The 16,314-nt window shown below is 39.3% G+C and overlaps 1 protein-coding gene across 1 annotated transcript; it reads left to right on the top strand.

Moving 5' to 3' along the window:
- The first annotated feature begins 197 nt into the window (after positions 1-197).
- On the top strand, positions 198-15,161 carry acox3 (acyl-CoA oxidase 3, pristanoyl). The gene is made up of 19 exons (XM_044022530.1): positions 198-414; positions 1,561-1,698; positions 1,817-1,914; positions 2,221-2,356; positions 3,342-3,416; positions 4,166-4,255; positions 4,732-4,875; positions 5,149-5,237; positions 5,858-5,954; positions 6,187-6,369; positions 7,200-7,322; positions 7,509-7,629; positions 9,138-9,260; positions 9,495-9,608; positions 10,164-10,279; positions 11,099-11,273; positions 11,370-11,437; positions 11,884-11,970; positions 13,732-15,161. Exons 2-19 carry the CDS (start codon positions 1,579-1,581, stop codon positions 13,849-13,851), a joined length of 2,079 nt encoding a protein of 692 aa, XP_043878465.1. The 5' UTR covers positions 198-414; positions 1,561-1,578; the 3' UTR covers positions 13,852-15,161.
- Positions 15,162-16,314: the final 1,153 nt, after the last annotated feature.

Below are 16,314 nucleotides of genomic sequence, written 5' to 3'. Positions count from 1 at the left end.
AAATTAGAGTCTGTTAAATGATGAATGAGTGAATTACACTGTATACAATTCATTCATTCATTCAGGTCATTGGCATGCCTTACTATTTCTAACTGGATTAAAACAGAGGCTGTGCTCTTTGTTTATCTGATCAGCTGTTCTGGAACCGAAAATGACAGTGCTCTTGTTCTGAAGGATGGAAACCGGAAAAGGTACTGTTGTCGCAACACAACTAGCCAAGCACACTCCAGAATTTGTCATAGGCGAATCTGTTGTATGTTGAAAAAGAGCTGTGAGAAGCAGTAGAGAAAGAAGGAAAAATAGAGCAAGAAGCCGCTGTGAGCCAAGCGGTGAAGAAGAGAGGACGACATTTAAAGCGGGGAAAATTAGCCGTAAGAAAAGGAGATATCTCGCACTTTGGCTCTGTTCAGCGATGTGAGTGTCATCAGTAACCAACAGCGTGTGTGACATTGAGTGTAAATGAAATAATGCCATGTAAAGTGAAGTTTGAGGTTTCAAAGTTAGGACGGGAGGAGCAGACAGTTCTCGTGCTCTGCTCTTCTCTAACTTAGTTTTCTAAGAGACAGTGTAACCTTCAACTTTACTCCACTGGTATCAACAGCTTGAGTACAAAGGTCACAAAATAATGAATAGAATAGAAAGCTATTATGCAACCTTAGTGTATTTGATCTACAAAACCTATTTGACCCCTAAAATACGAGATAACATGATGTATAAAGTTCTATATGGACATTTATACGGAACACGGAAGTTTGTAGATTTTATCTTGTGCAATACCATAATCGATGGGCAAATATTGATTTTTACGTAATATTGCTCTAAAGCTCTATATGCGCTCTAAGTACGTCAGTGACAGTTCTCGCTGGGAGACTCCCCTCCAGTGCCCTCCCCCCCAAAACTTAGGTTTTATTATATGTCCACAAGGACTTTTTTAATTTGTTTTAAAAGATTTGTGGGGGAAAAAATAATGACATAATTTAAATAAAAAATTAAATGGAGAAAATATCTCAATTGCACAAATCAGAACAATGGAAAAACACAGTCAAGAGTTATACTATACATATGCCAGAAATATACACAACAATAAGAGCAGAAAGCATCAATAACAATATAATGCAAATAGACAATAAAAATTCTTCAAAACACAACTCCTTCTTACATAAACGTGAAAACACCCTTAAGATAATATCATTTTGATACAATTGCACACAGAACAGAAAACACAATGTTTAAACAACTAAAACTTAACCCTTCTGGCCTTCCTAGTTGCAGAATTGTCAATGATGTCATTGTATGAACTCTGCTCATCTGGTGATTGATGCTAATAATCCCAAAGCCAGTAAGAAGTTCCTGAGACATGGTTGACCTCAGGTTCGAGATAACCCCCTCCATCACACTCCCCCTTCCCCTCAGCAAGCAGCTCAGGGGCACCTGCACAACAGAGGGGGAGCCAATTTGCCAATTCCCTGGCACACTGATAGATTTGAATCGATTTAGAATGTAAAAATCAGGATTTTTACATGAATACATTTTTTTGACCTCTATTGTCTACCCCTTTAGTCTGAAGACAAACCAATCATGGAGCATGAAGTGACTGACCTCCCCAGTGGCCCCTTGGATATTTACAGGAAAAAGGCATCCTTCAACTGGAAGGACATGCTCCTCTTCATAGATGGTGTGGAAATACTGGCATTCAAGGTAACAGAATATTCCCTTTGTGGTTGACTTTGGACGTAAACTATAAAGGGGCTTTGCACATTGACACTGTAGATGGTATTGTATATAATTCTACCTGTATATGTTGTTTTTATCACAGCAATACATATTTAAGACACTGGAGAATGATCCTCTGTTTGCTCGTCTGCCTGGTGAAGATGTTTCATTGGAGAAAAAACGAGAGCTGACCTTCCTTAGGTATCAACATGATAAGTTTAACTTTTTTTCTGGCTAATGTGAATGTTGCATCTACGGTGCAATTTATTTGCTTGTACTTTCCCACCTTAATTTTATTATTATAATTTTAGGTTTCTGGAGTGTGAGTTGGAGAAAGTGCCGATTGGGAACACATACAAATTGTGACATATCTAGACATGCAAATTGTTAGGCAATTTGAAATAAGAAAACATTTAGTTGTACCTGAAAGATTTTTGGCTACATCTGGACACTCTAGAGCCCTCACTGTACATGAAATCAACAAAGCTTACAGTGAAAATTCCACAGGGTGAAGCAGCTCTTCCGGTATAACTTCCTAACAAATGAAGAGGCCATGGCCAATCCCTGGAAGGCTGCAGTCTTTAATGAGTGTCTGTGCATGTACGACTGCTCCATGGCCACCAAGTATGGTCTCGACAAAGGGGTGAGTGTGCATTTGACAAATGACATGAAAAAGCATATATTGGCTGCTTGAAGTGCAACTAAACTGCCTCCCTATGGTTGATTTTGAAAAATGCCAAGTAGTGGGCTGAGAGCTGAGTGAGGGAGAGGAGGAGGGATGGAGAGTGGGGATCAGTGAGGGTGTGTGGTCTGGTAGTTACAGCTGAAGTGTGAGGACATGGTGGAAGTTTGTGCCTAAAAAGTCTGCTCAGTCAAACTATACACTGCTGCTCAAACACAAATGATATCTGTCTTCCAGCAGCATTTGTAATCATTACAGAATACTGAACACATGTCCTAAATTGTATTTTTTAGAAAGGCATGATTGAGCACAGGTGTATATCAGTTGGCTGACGATAAAATACGAAATCAATTACAAAATCAAGACCTCTTCATGTGATCAGTAGACATATAGTGAAAATGAAAAAGTAAAAACAACACCTCATGCACACTTGCTTTCCTGCTCCAGAATTCCAAACGTATTGCACATAGCCATGCGATGGAGCTATGCAGTGAGTGCCCACACTGTGAACCTGCTGTTAATTTTCCTACTTTTTTTAACTCAACTTGTTCGCATGAGTATTTTTTGTTGCAGTACCATGAGTGGCCACCATGACAAAATTGTCTTTAAGTCAGAGCTCTATCCAGTTCTTATAATACGTCCATGATGCCAAGTCACATGCCTGCTACTCTCACTCAGCCGAGCTGTAGCCTAACTCCAACCTTAAGTTTTAAGTTCCGCAACACAAAACAAGCCTGTACATACTATGTACGCCACATTTATGGACTGTGGTCCACCTCTGTAACCACCCAGAAGTTATTGTGTTAGACTGACTACAAGCAGACTTTTAAAATGCATGTAAATATGTTTGTGACTGAAATGGTTTTAAATTCAAAATCTTAAAGTTGGACGAACGCACTCTGGTTCTGAAGGATGCTAAAAACTAAAAACTATCTTCTATTTTTAGATGTTTGGAAGGACTGTTGCCAGCTCAGGATCAAAGAGACACAACAAGTATGTTGAAAGCACCGAGAACATGATGGTAAGCAACTGTTACAGTAACAGCGCCTTACAGCTGGCAATGTTTTATTCATGACTAAAAGGAAAGACCTATGTTGAGGACAAGAATGTCCCACTACTATAACCCTTTACATTTACATTGTGATGTGTGAAAAGAACATAGTGAACAGTACAAGTTTAACATCTTTGAGTTGTTTTTGCCACCACTCCAAAGTTTATGTATATGCAAGTAGTTTGGAACTTGACTTGAAACCAGAGGGTTGCTGGTTTGAATTCCAACAGGTCAAGGCCTATCGCCATTGTTCCACATTGACTTGGTTAATTAGACACTCTAAATTGACCCCATTGACCCCTGCATGGTGCAGCAATAGATTTGTTGTTTTAGCAATGCTATAACGACAATAGAGGATAATATTTCTATTTCACTTTACTGGAACACATCCAGAAAATATGTATTCAGTTTTTTGTTGTTTAAAAAATAATAATAATGATGATAAAAAAAAAAATCAGGAAAAATCAAAACAAAACATCCTCTTCAGGTTTCAAGTATTTAGTGTAATCTAGCACAAAGGTGTTGTAAACAGTGCTATCATCCCTACTTTTGAGTGATCCTTGCAGCAGTGGAGGAGCTAGTACTTCACTGAACGGAGCCTGCAAATGTATGAGACAAATTAGTTATGGTAATCATTCAAAGAACTGTGGTTACATTAATAAGCTTCATTGCACAGTCAGCAAAACCTCACCTCCTAATTGCATGTCATCTTTTTGTAGACATTTGGGTGCTTTGCACTAACTGAACTGAGTCACGGCAGCAACACCAGAGCCATGAGGACCACAGCCACATATGACCCCTCCAGCCAGGTTAGCACACACATACACACACACTGTCACTACCTTGATCTTATAGCCGGTACCTGGTATTCAGGCCAGCAGCCATTTAACCGTCACAATGAAAATGAGTGAGAGTTTTTTTCCATTTATATCTATCTATCTCTAAATATGTATAGAATAGTTATAAAATATATAAAACAATTTGTTCTTGAAATACAGTAAGTATGCACAGACTCTTGCACTCTGTTGATGACTGGAGCTTACTTGACTGGCAACGTATTATTCCTCAGACCTGGTAAAATTCTGCTGGTCATTTTCTGGTTTACTGGTCATTTTTGTTTTTCTGTATGAGTGAATGTAAGACCATCATGTCTACTACATGCTCTGGTCTGGTGTCTCCCCTCACGTGGATCCTCTGATGGGATGTCCAGAGACATTATCTGGAGTTCCTGCCTGAAAATTTCTGTTTATGTATTTGTGCTTAACAGTAACTTTTCTGACAACAGGAGTTTATAATCAACTCTCCAGACATAGAAGCTGCCAAGTTCTGGGTGGGAAACCTGGGCAAGACTGCCACTCATGCCCTAGTGTTTGCTCAGCTCTATACAGCTGACAAGGTTTGCCACGGCCTGCACTCCTTCATCGTCCCGGTAAGGCTCTGATTTTTCACCCCTGATCCAGTCACAGCTGACATCACAGTTTGATGAGGTCACACACAACTCCATCTTACAAATCATGGCATTAAATTATTGAAATGTCATCATGTCTGTGTTTATGGACATGTCTGGTATGTGTGTGGTGTGAGACTGAGTCAAAGTGATAATAATAATAATAATAATATCCTCAATGACATGTGTTTGTACAGAATACACGTCTTAGCACCATGTCTTATATCCAGAGAATCTTTAACTCTTGTGCCGCAGGTTAGAGATCCTAAGACCCTGTTGGCTCTGCCTGGTGTACTGACTGGAGACATTGGCAAGAAGCTTGGACAGAATGGACTGGATAATGGGTAAGTGATGAGTGGTTTCTTTTTACAGAAGCAAAAAGAATGCATTCATTTCTAACATTTTACATTATCAGCTGTAGCTGTAGTGCTGTCCCAAGCCTGAATAAATGGGAGGGTGTCTGGTGTAAATCAAATATGTGGATGAAGGATAGGCACTGTTCACATTTATATTACCAGTGCCAGTAAATTGAATTTGGTACTACAAGGTCTTTGTAATAGCAAAAATGTGGTTCTCAGTTTTGCCTGTCCTCAAACACATACACACAAGTTTGCACAGCTATTCTTCTCAGGACACCGCTTTGACTTCATTTGCACGGGCGGACCAAACGTTATCCTTAAACTTAAGCATAACCAGTTAATGCCTGACCCTAAATTTAACCTAACCACAATTCATTGTTTATAAATGAAATTAAAATGTTCCATCTGGCAAGTGAAATGGATTATACTATTTTATTCATCCTTTTTTTTTTCTTTGAACAGCATACAGTATAAGAAGTAGCCCTAATATACTAATGTGGACCAAACTTCACTTTAAAACTAACCTATGCCCTGCTTTTCGACAAGAAACATGTTGCTTGTCTGTAAAACTAACTATTTCATTTTTAATATCTATTTCTCATCAGGTTTGTTATGTTTCATAATGTGAGGATCCCACGGGAGAACCTACTGAATAAGACGGGTGATGTTACTCCTGATGGCCAGTACGTTACTCCATTCAAAGTAAGTAATGCTGCTTTAAATTAGTGTGCATAGAGTTTGTTGTTGTTTTTGTTTTGTTTTTTACAGTTTTCCCCCAAACACATTTACAGAAACTGCAAAAATGAACCAATGCACTAAAACCAATGTTTACTCTCCTCAATGCTGGTTCCCTCCACCAAAACAATACACAAGTCTTACAATACACAAATACACTTCAAAACATGACCATCAGATGTGTTCATGTCATTTTCAGGACCCTAACAAACGTTTTGGGGCATCTCTGGGTGCTCTGTCAGGGGGCAGGGTCGCCATAACCAGGAATGCTATGGTCGTCCTGAAGATGGCTCTTGTTGTGGCTCTCCGCTTCTCTGCCACCAGGAGACAGTTCGGACCCAAGGACTCAGAGGAGATTCCAGTTTTGGAATACCAGCTACAGGTCTGAATAATGGAATAGAAAAAATGAAAAAAAAAAAAAATGATCTATACTTTTGTGTCCTTGGACACAAAAGTATACACAAGACACAGTGTACAAGACATCAGTGTAGACACAGCCATCAGCGCGTGACTGGGTATGAAAGATTCTGTGTGATAGAAAGTGCACTGCTGAGTGAATGGGTGAATGCCAAAACTGTAGTGTAAAGCAGCTTTGAGTGGTCATCAAGACTAGAAAAAAATCTATATAAATACAGACCTTAATCAATGCACCTGTCAGTTATTTTCTTGAGTTATTATTCATTAGTTTAATGAATTGGTTGTTTCGTCTACAAAATGTCAGGAAATGTTGATCATTGTTTCCCAAACCTGGAAAAGTTTTTATGATTTCTTTGTTAAATGGAGCAAAGACAACAGCAAATATTCACATTTAAGAATCTGAAAAATCCGATAATTACTAAATGATTAAAAATGTGCTGAAACCAATGAATTGACTATCACAATAGAAATGAATGAAGTAATCGAGTAATAGATTAGTTGTTGCAGACCACAGTGTAGCTCTACAGCAGGAGCAAACTCCAAATATGTTGTTTGTCACCCAGCAGGTGGAGGTGTTTTCAATGAAAATCAGCTGCCACTAAACATAACACTCCTGGCTACAGTGTTGCATTGGAGTGGCCAATTATTAATCTCTTCTTCCTCTTTTCTTCCTCTTCTTTTTCCTTGACCAAATGAAATGGTCTAATGGTCTCTCTGCAGTTTACGACAGGATCACTGTCTTCTATGTTTGGAGTTTCATATTAAATGCTGTCCTTGTTGTGTCTGTTTGTCCAGCAATGGCGTCTGATCCCGTACCTGGCAGCAGCGTATGCTCTTGAACATTTCTCCAAAAGCTTCTTCATGAACTATGTCGAGTTTCAGATTGGACAGATGATGAGCGACAAAGGTGACAGACAAGTAAGTACAATTCAGTTTGGGTAATTCTGTAGAATTGGACATTGTGTGTCACATACAATTCCTTCTGTATTGATTGATTCTTGGCAGTAAGTAGAATATTCATTGTGTTGGTTGTAAATTGATAAAGTTCAGAACATGAAAAAATCATCTTCTAATCCGTATGTGTGTGTTGTATGTGTTGTTCAGGCAGAGTTGGGCAGGGAGATCCATGCTATAGCCTGCTCCAGTAAACCACTGAGCTCATGGACCACTCAGAGGGGGATCCAAGAATGCAGGGAGGCCTGTGGTGGACATGGATACCTGGCCAGTCAGTCTTCATCCTTCACATAAACTTACACACACATCCTGCCACTGTTAATTCAAATTTATATCACAAGCAGGTAGACAGGCTACAGCATTACACCTTCACATTCTTGTCATTCAGGTGTACGTATGAGACTATTTTGCTTGTCTCTTAGTAAATGTTTTCACGTAAACACAGCAGTTCAAATGTTCTTCTTCTTATATACATATATTTTAGTGCTGGGCCGTTAACGGCGTTAACGTGCTGCGTTAACGCAAGACTCTTATCGCGCGATAAGAAAATTATCGCCGTTAATCTATTCTCAAAGTTGGGTCTGGGACCTGGGTCCACATAGTGAGCAAGCTATGAATTTCACTTTGATATGTTAGCGCGGATGTATACCTGGCCCAGAAGGCTCTGACCTGGCTGAGCGCGGATGTAGGTAACGTTACGTTATGTAATTTATTGTCATTTTTTGTTTTATAACGGTCTATGTAATTTACCACGGTGAAAATGGTTTCAGGTTGGATATCCAACCGTCGCGTCCGACAACTGTCTGAATGAATATCCAACCTGAAACTAACTTCACGCGGTATAGCTTTAGCTAACGTTATCAACGTTTTGCTGATTAGTTGCTGATAGTTGCCTACTACTACTAGCAATCTTACTCTGATATACTTTTTCTGTCCTACTCCTAATGTTAGGTGTGATGAAAACAGAGGAGCGCCACTTAGCAGAAGAAGAATTCAAATGAGCCATTTTAATCTAGATTAATCTAGATTAACTCCAAAATTGCAGTGAGATTAATCTAGATTAAAAAAATTAATCTATGCCCAGCTCTAATATATTTACATATATATGTAAATATATATATATATACATATATAAGAAGAGGAACATTTGGATATATATACATATACATATATGTATGTATGTGTATATATATATATACATATATGTATATGTGTGTGTATATATATATATAATAAATATTTCCCTCACGTTCAACTCCTGCTGTGAAGGCAGCGAAAAGCATGTAGCATGCCTCCCCGAAAATCAAGTTAATTTTATTTTATTTTATATATAGCCCTAAATCACAACAGAAGTCATAAAAGTTTAGTCAATTCACTCTAAATCAACGTGGGTTTTGTGTGGAACCACTTTTTCATCAAAATGAACTCGGTGCTAGTGCTGTTCAAAGCCACAACAAGCTTTTTCACGTCTCTTTTACTTGTGTGAAGCTTGCGATTCCCAGCAAAAATAGGCAAGAAGATCTGATGATAATTATATTGACATGCTAGTTCTGCTGCTGCCTGGTGTGGCAATATTAATTGAAGTAAAACTGAAAGAAGGATTTCAAACCCTTAAGTAATAACACATTTGAACTTCCTGGAGGCAGCTGTGGAACAACTACTCCTGTGTGCTGTAATGTTATATAGCTCAAACATTACAGCAATATATAGAAACAAGTTGAACAATAAAAATGTAAAAAGTCATTATTGTCATATGAATGTAACTCTTGTGTCTTTTAGTGAACCGGCTGGGCGAGCTGCGTGATGACAATGACCCAAACTGCACATATGAAGGAGACAACAATGTGTTGCTACAGCAGACCAGCAGCTACCTGCTCAAATGGCTCCAGGTCAAGCATCATGGTCAGTCCTCTCTCATTCAGGATATTCCATTATGGGTCAGGTGGAACACTAAGGCAGGGAGGCACAATATTTGCTCAGTGCTCTTGGTTTGAGAAAGATCTGGCTCAGATCTTTGTGCCAGCATGTTAAAAAAAATTGTCCACTGGAAAATAAATCATTACTTGTTTGTTAATGGAATTATTCAGTAATAATGCCTACTATACTTTTGCCCACTGACCTTTTCTCTACTTTCAGATGGTGTGCGGATCAAGTCTCCGTTACACTCTGTGGATTTCCTGGATGATTTCCATAGGATTCTGGAAAGCAAGTTCACTGCAACAACAATAGAGCAGTGTATGGATGCTGAAGGTACTCCAGATTACTTCCAAAAAACTGTCTGTTCACTTTTTAGGTAAAGCAGAGATAAATTACATTGAAGCTCAAATCTGTAAATTGAAATTTGATCAATGGTATGATTTTAATTTTAATGATACGGTGTAGAGCTCAGGATATGTCTTTGCTGTCTCATCATAAGGTTTTCATTGTAGAGACAATTATTGGTAATAACGAGGGCTGTCAAAGTTAACATGTTAATGGCCGGATAAAGTCAGCAAACGTGTGTTCGCACCACTTCACATCAGACTGCGGCCAGCGGTCGCCGTATTTAGTCAGCGACCGTATTTCACCGACGTACAAACACACACATTTTTAAGAAAAGGCCACATAGAGCTCATAGAGTCAAATATGGATAGGGAGAAGTGATGACCCAAAGCAGTTGATGGTGTTTGTGGTAACTCAGTTCTCCAGATCTCACAGGAATGGAGAAACCATGTGTAAAGATGTCATTAAATATAATTCTTGTTTTGTTTGTTTGTACTTGTTAATCTCAATGTGCACACGGTGTATTTTTGCCTTTCATATCAGTGCCCCTGGCAGCATATAAGTGGCTGGTGTGTTTCCTGTTGGGCGAGAGTCTGAAGAGAGTGGAACAGCAGAAGGCATCAAGCAAGGATATGTTTGACGCTATTAACACTAGCCAGGTAAACCACATAAAACAACAGAAGAAACAAAGACATTACTTTTGACTTCATGAAAAAGTCCACACACACATACCTTGGATCATGTTTCCATCAAAGTAGTGTGTTACTATCATAGCGTTTCCCCTTTTTACTGAATGTATGTGTGCTGCAAAGTAGAATGTCATTGTTCTTTTTGTGGCACGAACCTGAAACCAGAAGTTACATCGAGCCAAAACAGGTGATGCAGACCTGCTCAGGCTTTGATAGAGGTGACATTTACGATGGTACATAAGTTTATGTACCATCAAAATTATTTTTAAAGACATTATTTGAAGGTTGAAATCGTTGCGTTGCCATAAGTCATTGCTCGACACACTTAGATTTGAAGCACAAACCATGTTCTGACATTAAATGATGAGTGTACTTGCAGTTGCACTTCATGGCTCTGAACCAAAATGAAGACCCAGTTTTGCAACTTGGCCCGACCAAGTGTGGCCCCGTGTGTGTGGGTTTTCTCTGGGTTCACTGGTTTCCTCGCACAGTCCAAAAACATGCAGGTTAATTGGACTGTGTGTGAATGCTTGTTCATCTGTGTGCTTGCCCTGTGATGGACTGGCGACCTGTTCCGGGTGTTCCCCGTCTTTCACCCTGTGTCGGGTGGGATTGGCTCCAGTGGCCCCACAATCCTCATGAGTATAGGGGTCCTGGCTGAACTCAGGAACCTTGTTGCTGTATAAATATTAGCATTAACTGTGCTGCCTCACAGTGGCCTTATGCTGTATTGTTCTCTCCAGAATTAAGAGTAGAAACATGAAGTATTTCCACCCCCTGCCCCCATAGGTGTACTACTGTCGTTCCCTGTCCATTGCCTACATAGAGCACTGCTGCCTCCAGAGGTTTCATGAGCAGGTGACTGATGAGGAAACACCCGCTTCTCTCAGACCAGTGCTAAGTAAACTGTGTGCCTTGTATGGACTGTGGAGTCTCAGCAACTACATGGTCACACTCTACCAGGGTATGTCCTGTACTTATTACACTGTCCTGCAAACATTCAAATGTAGGTGAGGCATTCTGGTGCATGTGTAATGTATGTATTTGTTTTCCTTTCCAGGTAATTACTTTAGTGGGAAAAGGCCAACAGAGTTGGTTCAGACAGCCATTCTCACTCTCTGCTCTCAGGTATAGAAACATCAGTCTTCATGTCTGTCTCACTCTTTGTCTTTGTGTGTCTTTATAATCTGACTCAAACCACGTGTTTCTTTTAACAAGTAGATATTTAGACAGATAGACAAACATACACACACACACAAATAGGAATAGAAATGAATAAAACACACACGCAGATAATCAAACACAGTTTAGTCCGGACAGTTCTGATGGAGAGGAAAGGCACAAACTAGAGAAAGAAAGAACAAGGTAAATGACATGTTATAAAGTCATATTCATACCCTGAGATTGAGGGAATAAATGCACCACAAAATTTACCCGAGCAGTCTAGACCTATAGCAGCATAACTACAAGATGGTTCAGGCCCGAACTCTAAACTTTATCAAAAATGAAGGTGCAAGTGTCTGTGTCTCTGTTAGACCTTCAGCTTAACCTCCTCTGCTCTGTTTCTTCTCCAGCTGAAGGATGATGCAATAGCACTGGTGGACGTTCTAGCACCCACTGATTTCATCCTCCACTCACCCATTGGAAATACTGATGGGCAGGTAAGGACACACAAAACCTTGTCGTACCTCAGTTTGTGTTGCAGGGTGCAAATAATACAGCACTTGTAGGGTAGAGGGCCTGTCTGTCCAAACCCGGCAGCAACCTGACGTATTTTTTGTTGAAGCCAGACACAGTTGAGTGAACTGAAGCTGTGGAAAGGTACCATGACAGGAGGTCTGTTTTTTTTTGACAAAGACGATGCAGCAGAGGTTGTAATGCAGAGGTGTTTTTATTTTCCATATGCTAGACTCCAAAGTTGAATTTACCAGGTAACACAATCATCTAACAAACCAAATTGATACACTACAATTAAACCACAACATCAAATGTGTTTTTTAAAATTATGTTATTGAAAATCAATATATATATATATATTAAATAAAGCAAATTAAAAGGACACACGTACAACAGGATCCAGTTTTGGCCTGCCTGCGTTCTGGGACTTATTTGGGCCGACCCGGTACTTCTCATATAGAAAATAATAATAATATATTAAAAGTTTAAAAAATATTGTAGAAAAATAAAATTCACAGAACAAATCCCAATAATTTCATGTTGTTTATTAAGATTTAACGTCATTTGAGAGAGTCGGAGATATCCACTGACACAATATGAACTGAGCCTGGGGCCCCGCAGCACATGCCTGCTATAAACCCGGTGTCAACATTACTGTGGATGAACAGCTCTTTCCAACAAAGGCAAGATGCAGCTTCATCCAAAAATATAATTTTGTGCTTGCAAAGTATATTTTTCTGTGCTCAAAATCTCACATTGTTCTTTCACGAATGTTGCACAAATATAATGCGATACATGTGGAGGATAAAGCAGTAGAAATGGACCAAAAATTCAAATATTATAATAGGAACGTCCTTGAAGTTGTGGACTCACCTGATGAGCAGCTGTGAACCAAGGTCATCAACGTACATTATCTTCCCTGCAGCTGTGTCTTAGCGTACAGTAGAATGCCGATAATCTGCATTGTATCATGTTCAAGTTCAACTTTTTTGTTCTAAAATTGACTTTATTGACAAACTGAATATATACATTTCGTATTTAGCTGACCAGAACCACATACACTACTTTGCATGACTAAAAACAAATCACATCATTTAATCATTTTTGAGAGAGATTATTGTTTTATGGATTTGGGTGGTGTTATGGTCAAGACCACGCTGAAAAGATCAAGTCCAGACCAAGAATAAAGCAGGGCATATACAGTATATAGTATATAAACTATAACTATGCTGAATGTACAGTACAGTACGTGGACTTGTCAAGGTCTTGGTTTCAGTGTTGCAAAGTCCTGGCCTCAGATATACTCTGGTTTTGGTCTTGTCAGGGTTGTTCGACATGACTCTGAAATAATTATTGTTTACAAAACATTTGTCTTACTGCCAGAATAAATGTAGCACAGATCATTCACCACTTTATTTTATTTTAATGTCTGATAAGACTCGGATAATACAGTCGCAGTAAAAGACCAAAATGATAATGCAATATCTAAAGAGTGCAACTCTGGGTACACTCTGTGCTGCAGTGTTACAGTGATAAGAAAGAGCGTGTATCAGGATTGTTCCTTATTTTCAAACTGTTCTATTTGTGAAAGCATGTTATCTCAGCGCTGATATAGTAACTTCAGGTCCCATAAGAATCTAAACCATCTGAATTTAAAATGTTTGCATGTGATCGCATGGGACGATAGAAACATTTTCAGTTTAAAAAAAACTGAAAACTCATCTCCCTCTTTCTCCTCCACACAGCTCTACAAGAACCTGTGGTCGACGGTGATGAACAACCGTCAGGTTCTGGATCGTCCCTCCTGGTGGAAGGAGTTCTGCTCAGACAAACCTGTGGTTGGTTCGCTGCGTCCAAAACTCTAGAAAACAGATGAACTATCGATTACAAGCCCGGTCTGTCTAATTGTGAATCTTAAGTGCAGGGGTGAGAGTTGAGGTGGGAGACAGAAAAAAAGTTCCGGTTATGGCAATTAGGACGAGTAGGAAGCCCTGACAAGCCTTTTAAAAATTCAGCTGCATTCTGCTAACTGGATAATGTTTTCTCTAACACTGAGCACCTGCACCATCGTGTAACAACCAGCAAATCATTAAGTGGTACATCATAACTGGTACAGTTCACTTCCCATATCATTTTCAGCTCCCTTCCCAGTTATCTTCCTGCTTTAATGAAAAAAGGGACTGTTTGGCCATTTTCCTTTTCCTTTCTTGCTACGCCTTGAATAGTATGTTCCCTTTGTAGTCGGATGTCAAACTAGTAAAACTTGGAGCAACCAAACTGACCTCGATTCCAAGATGACTGTTCAAAAAAAGTACTTTTACCAATAATAGCACTTATGTCGTATTTATTCACAGTAAATGAGTAGTACACATAGTACTGTTTCATTTTTCAACAGTAGACCTGTTGCTATGATGTTTGTTTGCTCAAAATACCATGTAGTGTGTTATTATTGTCTGGTATTGCTAACAATGGATAGCCTGAGATTGGCTTGGGCACATTTTTTCCAATGACTTCTCACCTGGAACGTGAGGTTACTCCCAGTACTGACTTCTGAGTTCCAATGTAAACACAACAGTTCACACAATGAACAAACACAATAACAGCTAATACTATTTTACAAAAGAAGGGAATCCAGCTCCCTGTTTGATACATTTAAAATGATCTTTATGACCAGAAGGGATACATACGTGTACATTTCTTTTTGTGACATGATTATACAGTATATGTATTTACATGTTTAAAAAAAATGGTCTCATAAATCTCTATATCTATTATCTTTATCTTTTTTGTCAGGGCCATTGGTGACCTCATTCATTTTATTATTGTGTCGAGCACCAAGGTTTTTGGAATGTTTTGAGTTAGGAGTTGCCATCATTTTTTCAACTTTTGGACAAGATGGACCTTGAGATCTCTAGTCAGACTTCTGTTCACCTAGATTTATTTTCCCTGCTGCTGAACTCAAGTGACTGCATGTGATCTACAGTATCCATCCATTTTCTACTGCTTTATCCTCCACAGAAGGGTTGCGGCGGGGCCAATCTCATCAGTTCTGCAGCTCCAATCTTAAGTCAGTTTTTTGAGGTCATATCAGATGCTTTATATACTGTATTAGCAAAAAGCAATGAGTCAATGATTGATTATTGAGGTTAATAAATATTGGTGTGGCAGAGCTTGACAGAGCAAGTGTTTTACTTGCATGTGTGTGAGTAGTTAATTGTATTTGTATTGTACAAAACTGGACAGTGAGGCAGTTAGTGCCCTCCAAAAGTATTGGAACAGTGAGGCAGTTCCTTTATTTTTGCCACAGACTGAAAACATGTGGGTTTGTTTAAAAGATGAATATGAGACTTTGCAGCTTTTACTTTGAGGTATTTACACCTGGATCTGATACACACCATAGCACCTTTTGTTTAAACCCACCTATTTTTCTTGTGAGCATGTGACTGACAGGTGTGTTGTTGCCCAGGTGTGTCCTATTACATTGTTTATTCAAACAATAAATAGCACTGAATGTCACTCAGTTTCAGATTGGGTAGGATAGGTTTTTCATGTGCAGACTGCGTTTAGAAGTGGAACCAACATGAACACCAGAGAGCTGTCTATGGGTGAAAAACAAGCAACTGTGAATTTGAGAGAAGATGGGAAATCAATCAGAACCATTGCACAAACATTGGCCATAGCCAGTACAACCATTTGGAAGAAGAAAGAAACCACTGGTTCACCAAACGACTGTCTAACAGGTAGACCAAGGAAAACATCAGCAGATGATGACAAAAACATTGTGAGAGCTGTAAAGAAAGACTCTAAAACAACTGTTAGTCAAGGTATCACAATCTACGGTTCACAGAAGACTCCATAAACAAAGCACAGAGGCTACACCAGAAGATGCAAACCACTCATTAGCAAAAATAGGCTGGAATTTGCCAAAAAGTACAGAGACGAGCCTCCAAAAAGTTTTATCCCAGAAGTTGAAGGCCAAAGAGATGACCTATCAGCCAGTGTCACAAACTCGTTGAAGTTCCACAAGCAGGCTGGTCGTCCACGAAAGAGGGCCGGATAATGTGGAGAATCTCAATCAGCAGTCGGTTCAACACGACAGCTGGAATTGCTTGCCAGTTCAGTGCTGAGCAGGGTAAGGAGCTGTCTTCTCATAATGTCTCAATGTTTAAGAGAATTAGCACTGAAGGCCCACTCAGCAGTGACCAAACCTAACCAATAGTGTGTTAGTATATGTTTGTTTTATAGAGTAAGGTCTTCAGTTACTTTTTTAAAAAAGAATCAATATAATTTGAACCTTCCCCCCCAACTGTTGGTGTGCTGAGTGTGAC

The sequence above is a fragment of the Solea senegalensis genome, linkage group LG3 (assembly GCF_019176455.1).
Source record: "Solea senegalensis isolate Sse05_10M linkage group LG3, IFAPA_SoseM_1, whole genome shotgun sequence".
NCBI lineage: Eukaryota > Metazoa > Chordata > Actinopteri > Pleuronectiformes > Soleidae > Solea > Solea senegalensis.
This window is presented reverse-complemented; position numbering and strand designations above follow the sequence as displayed.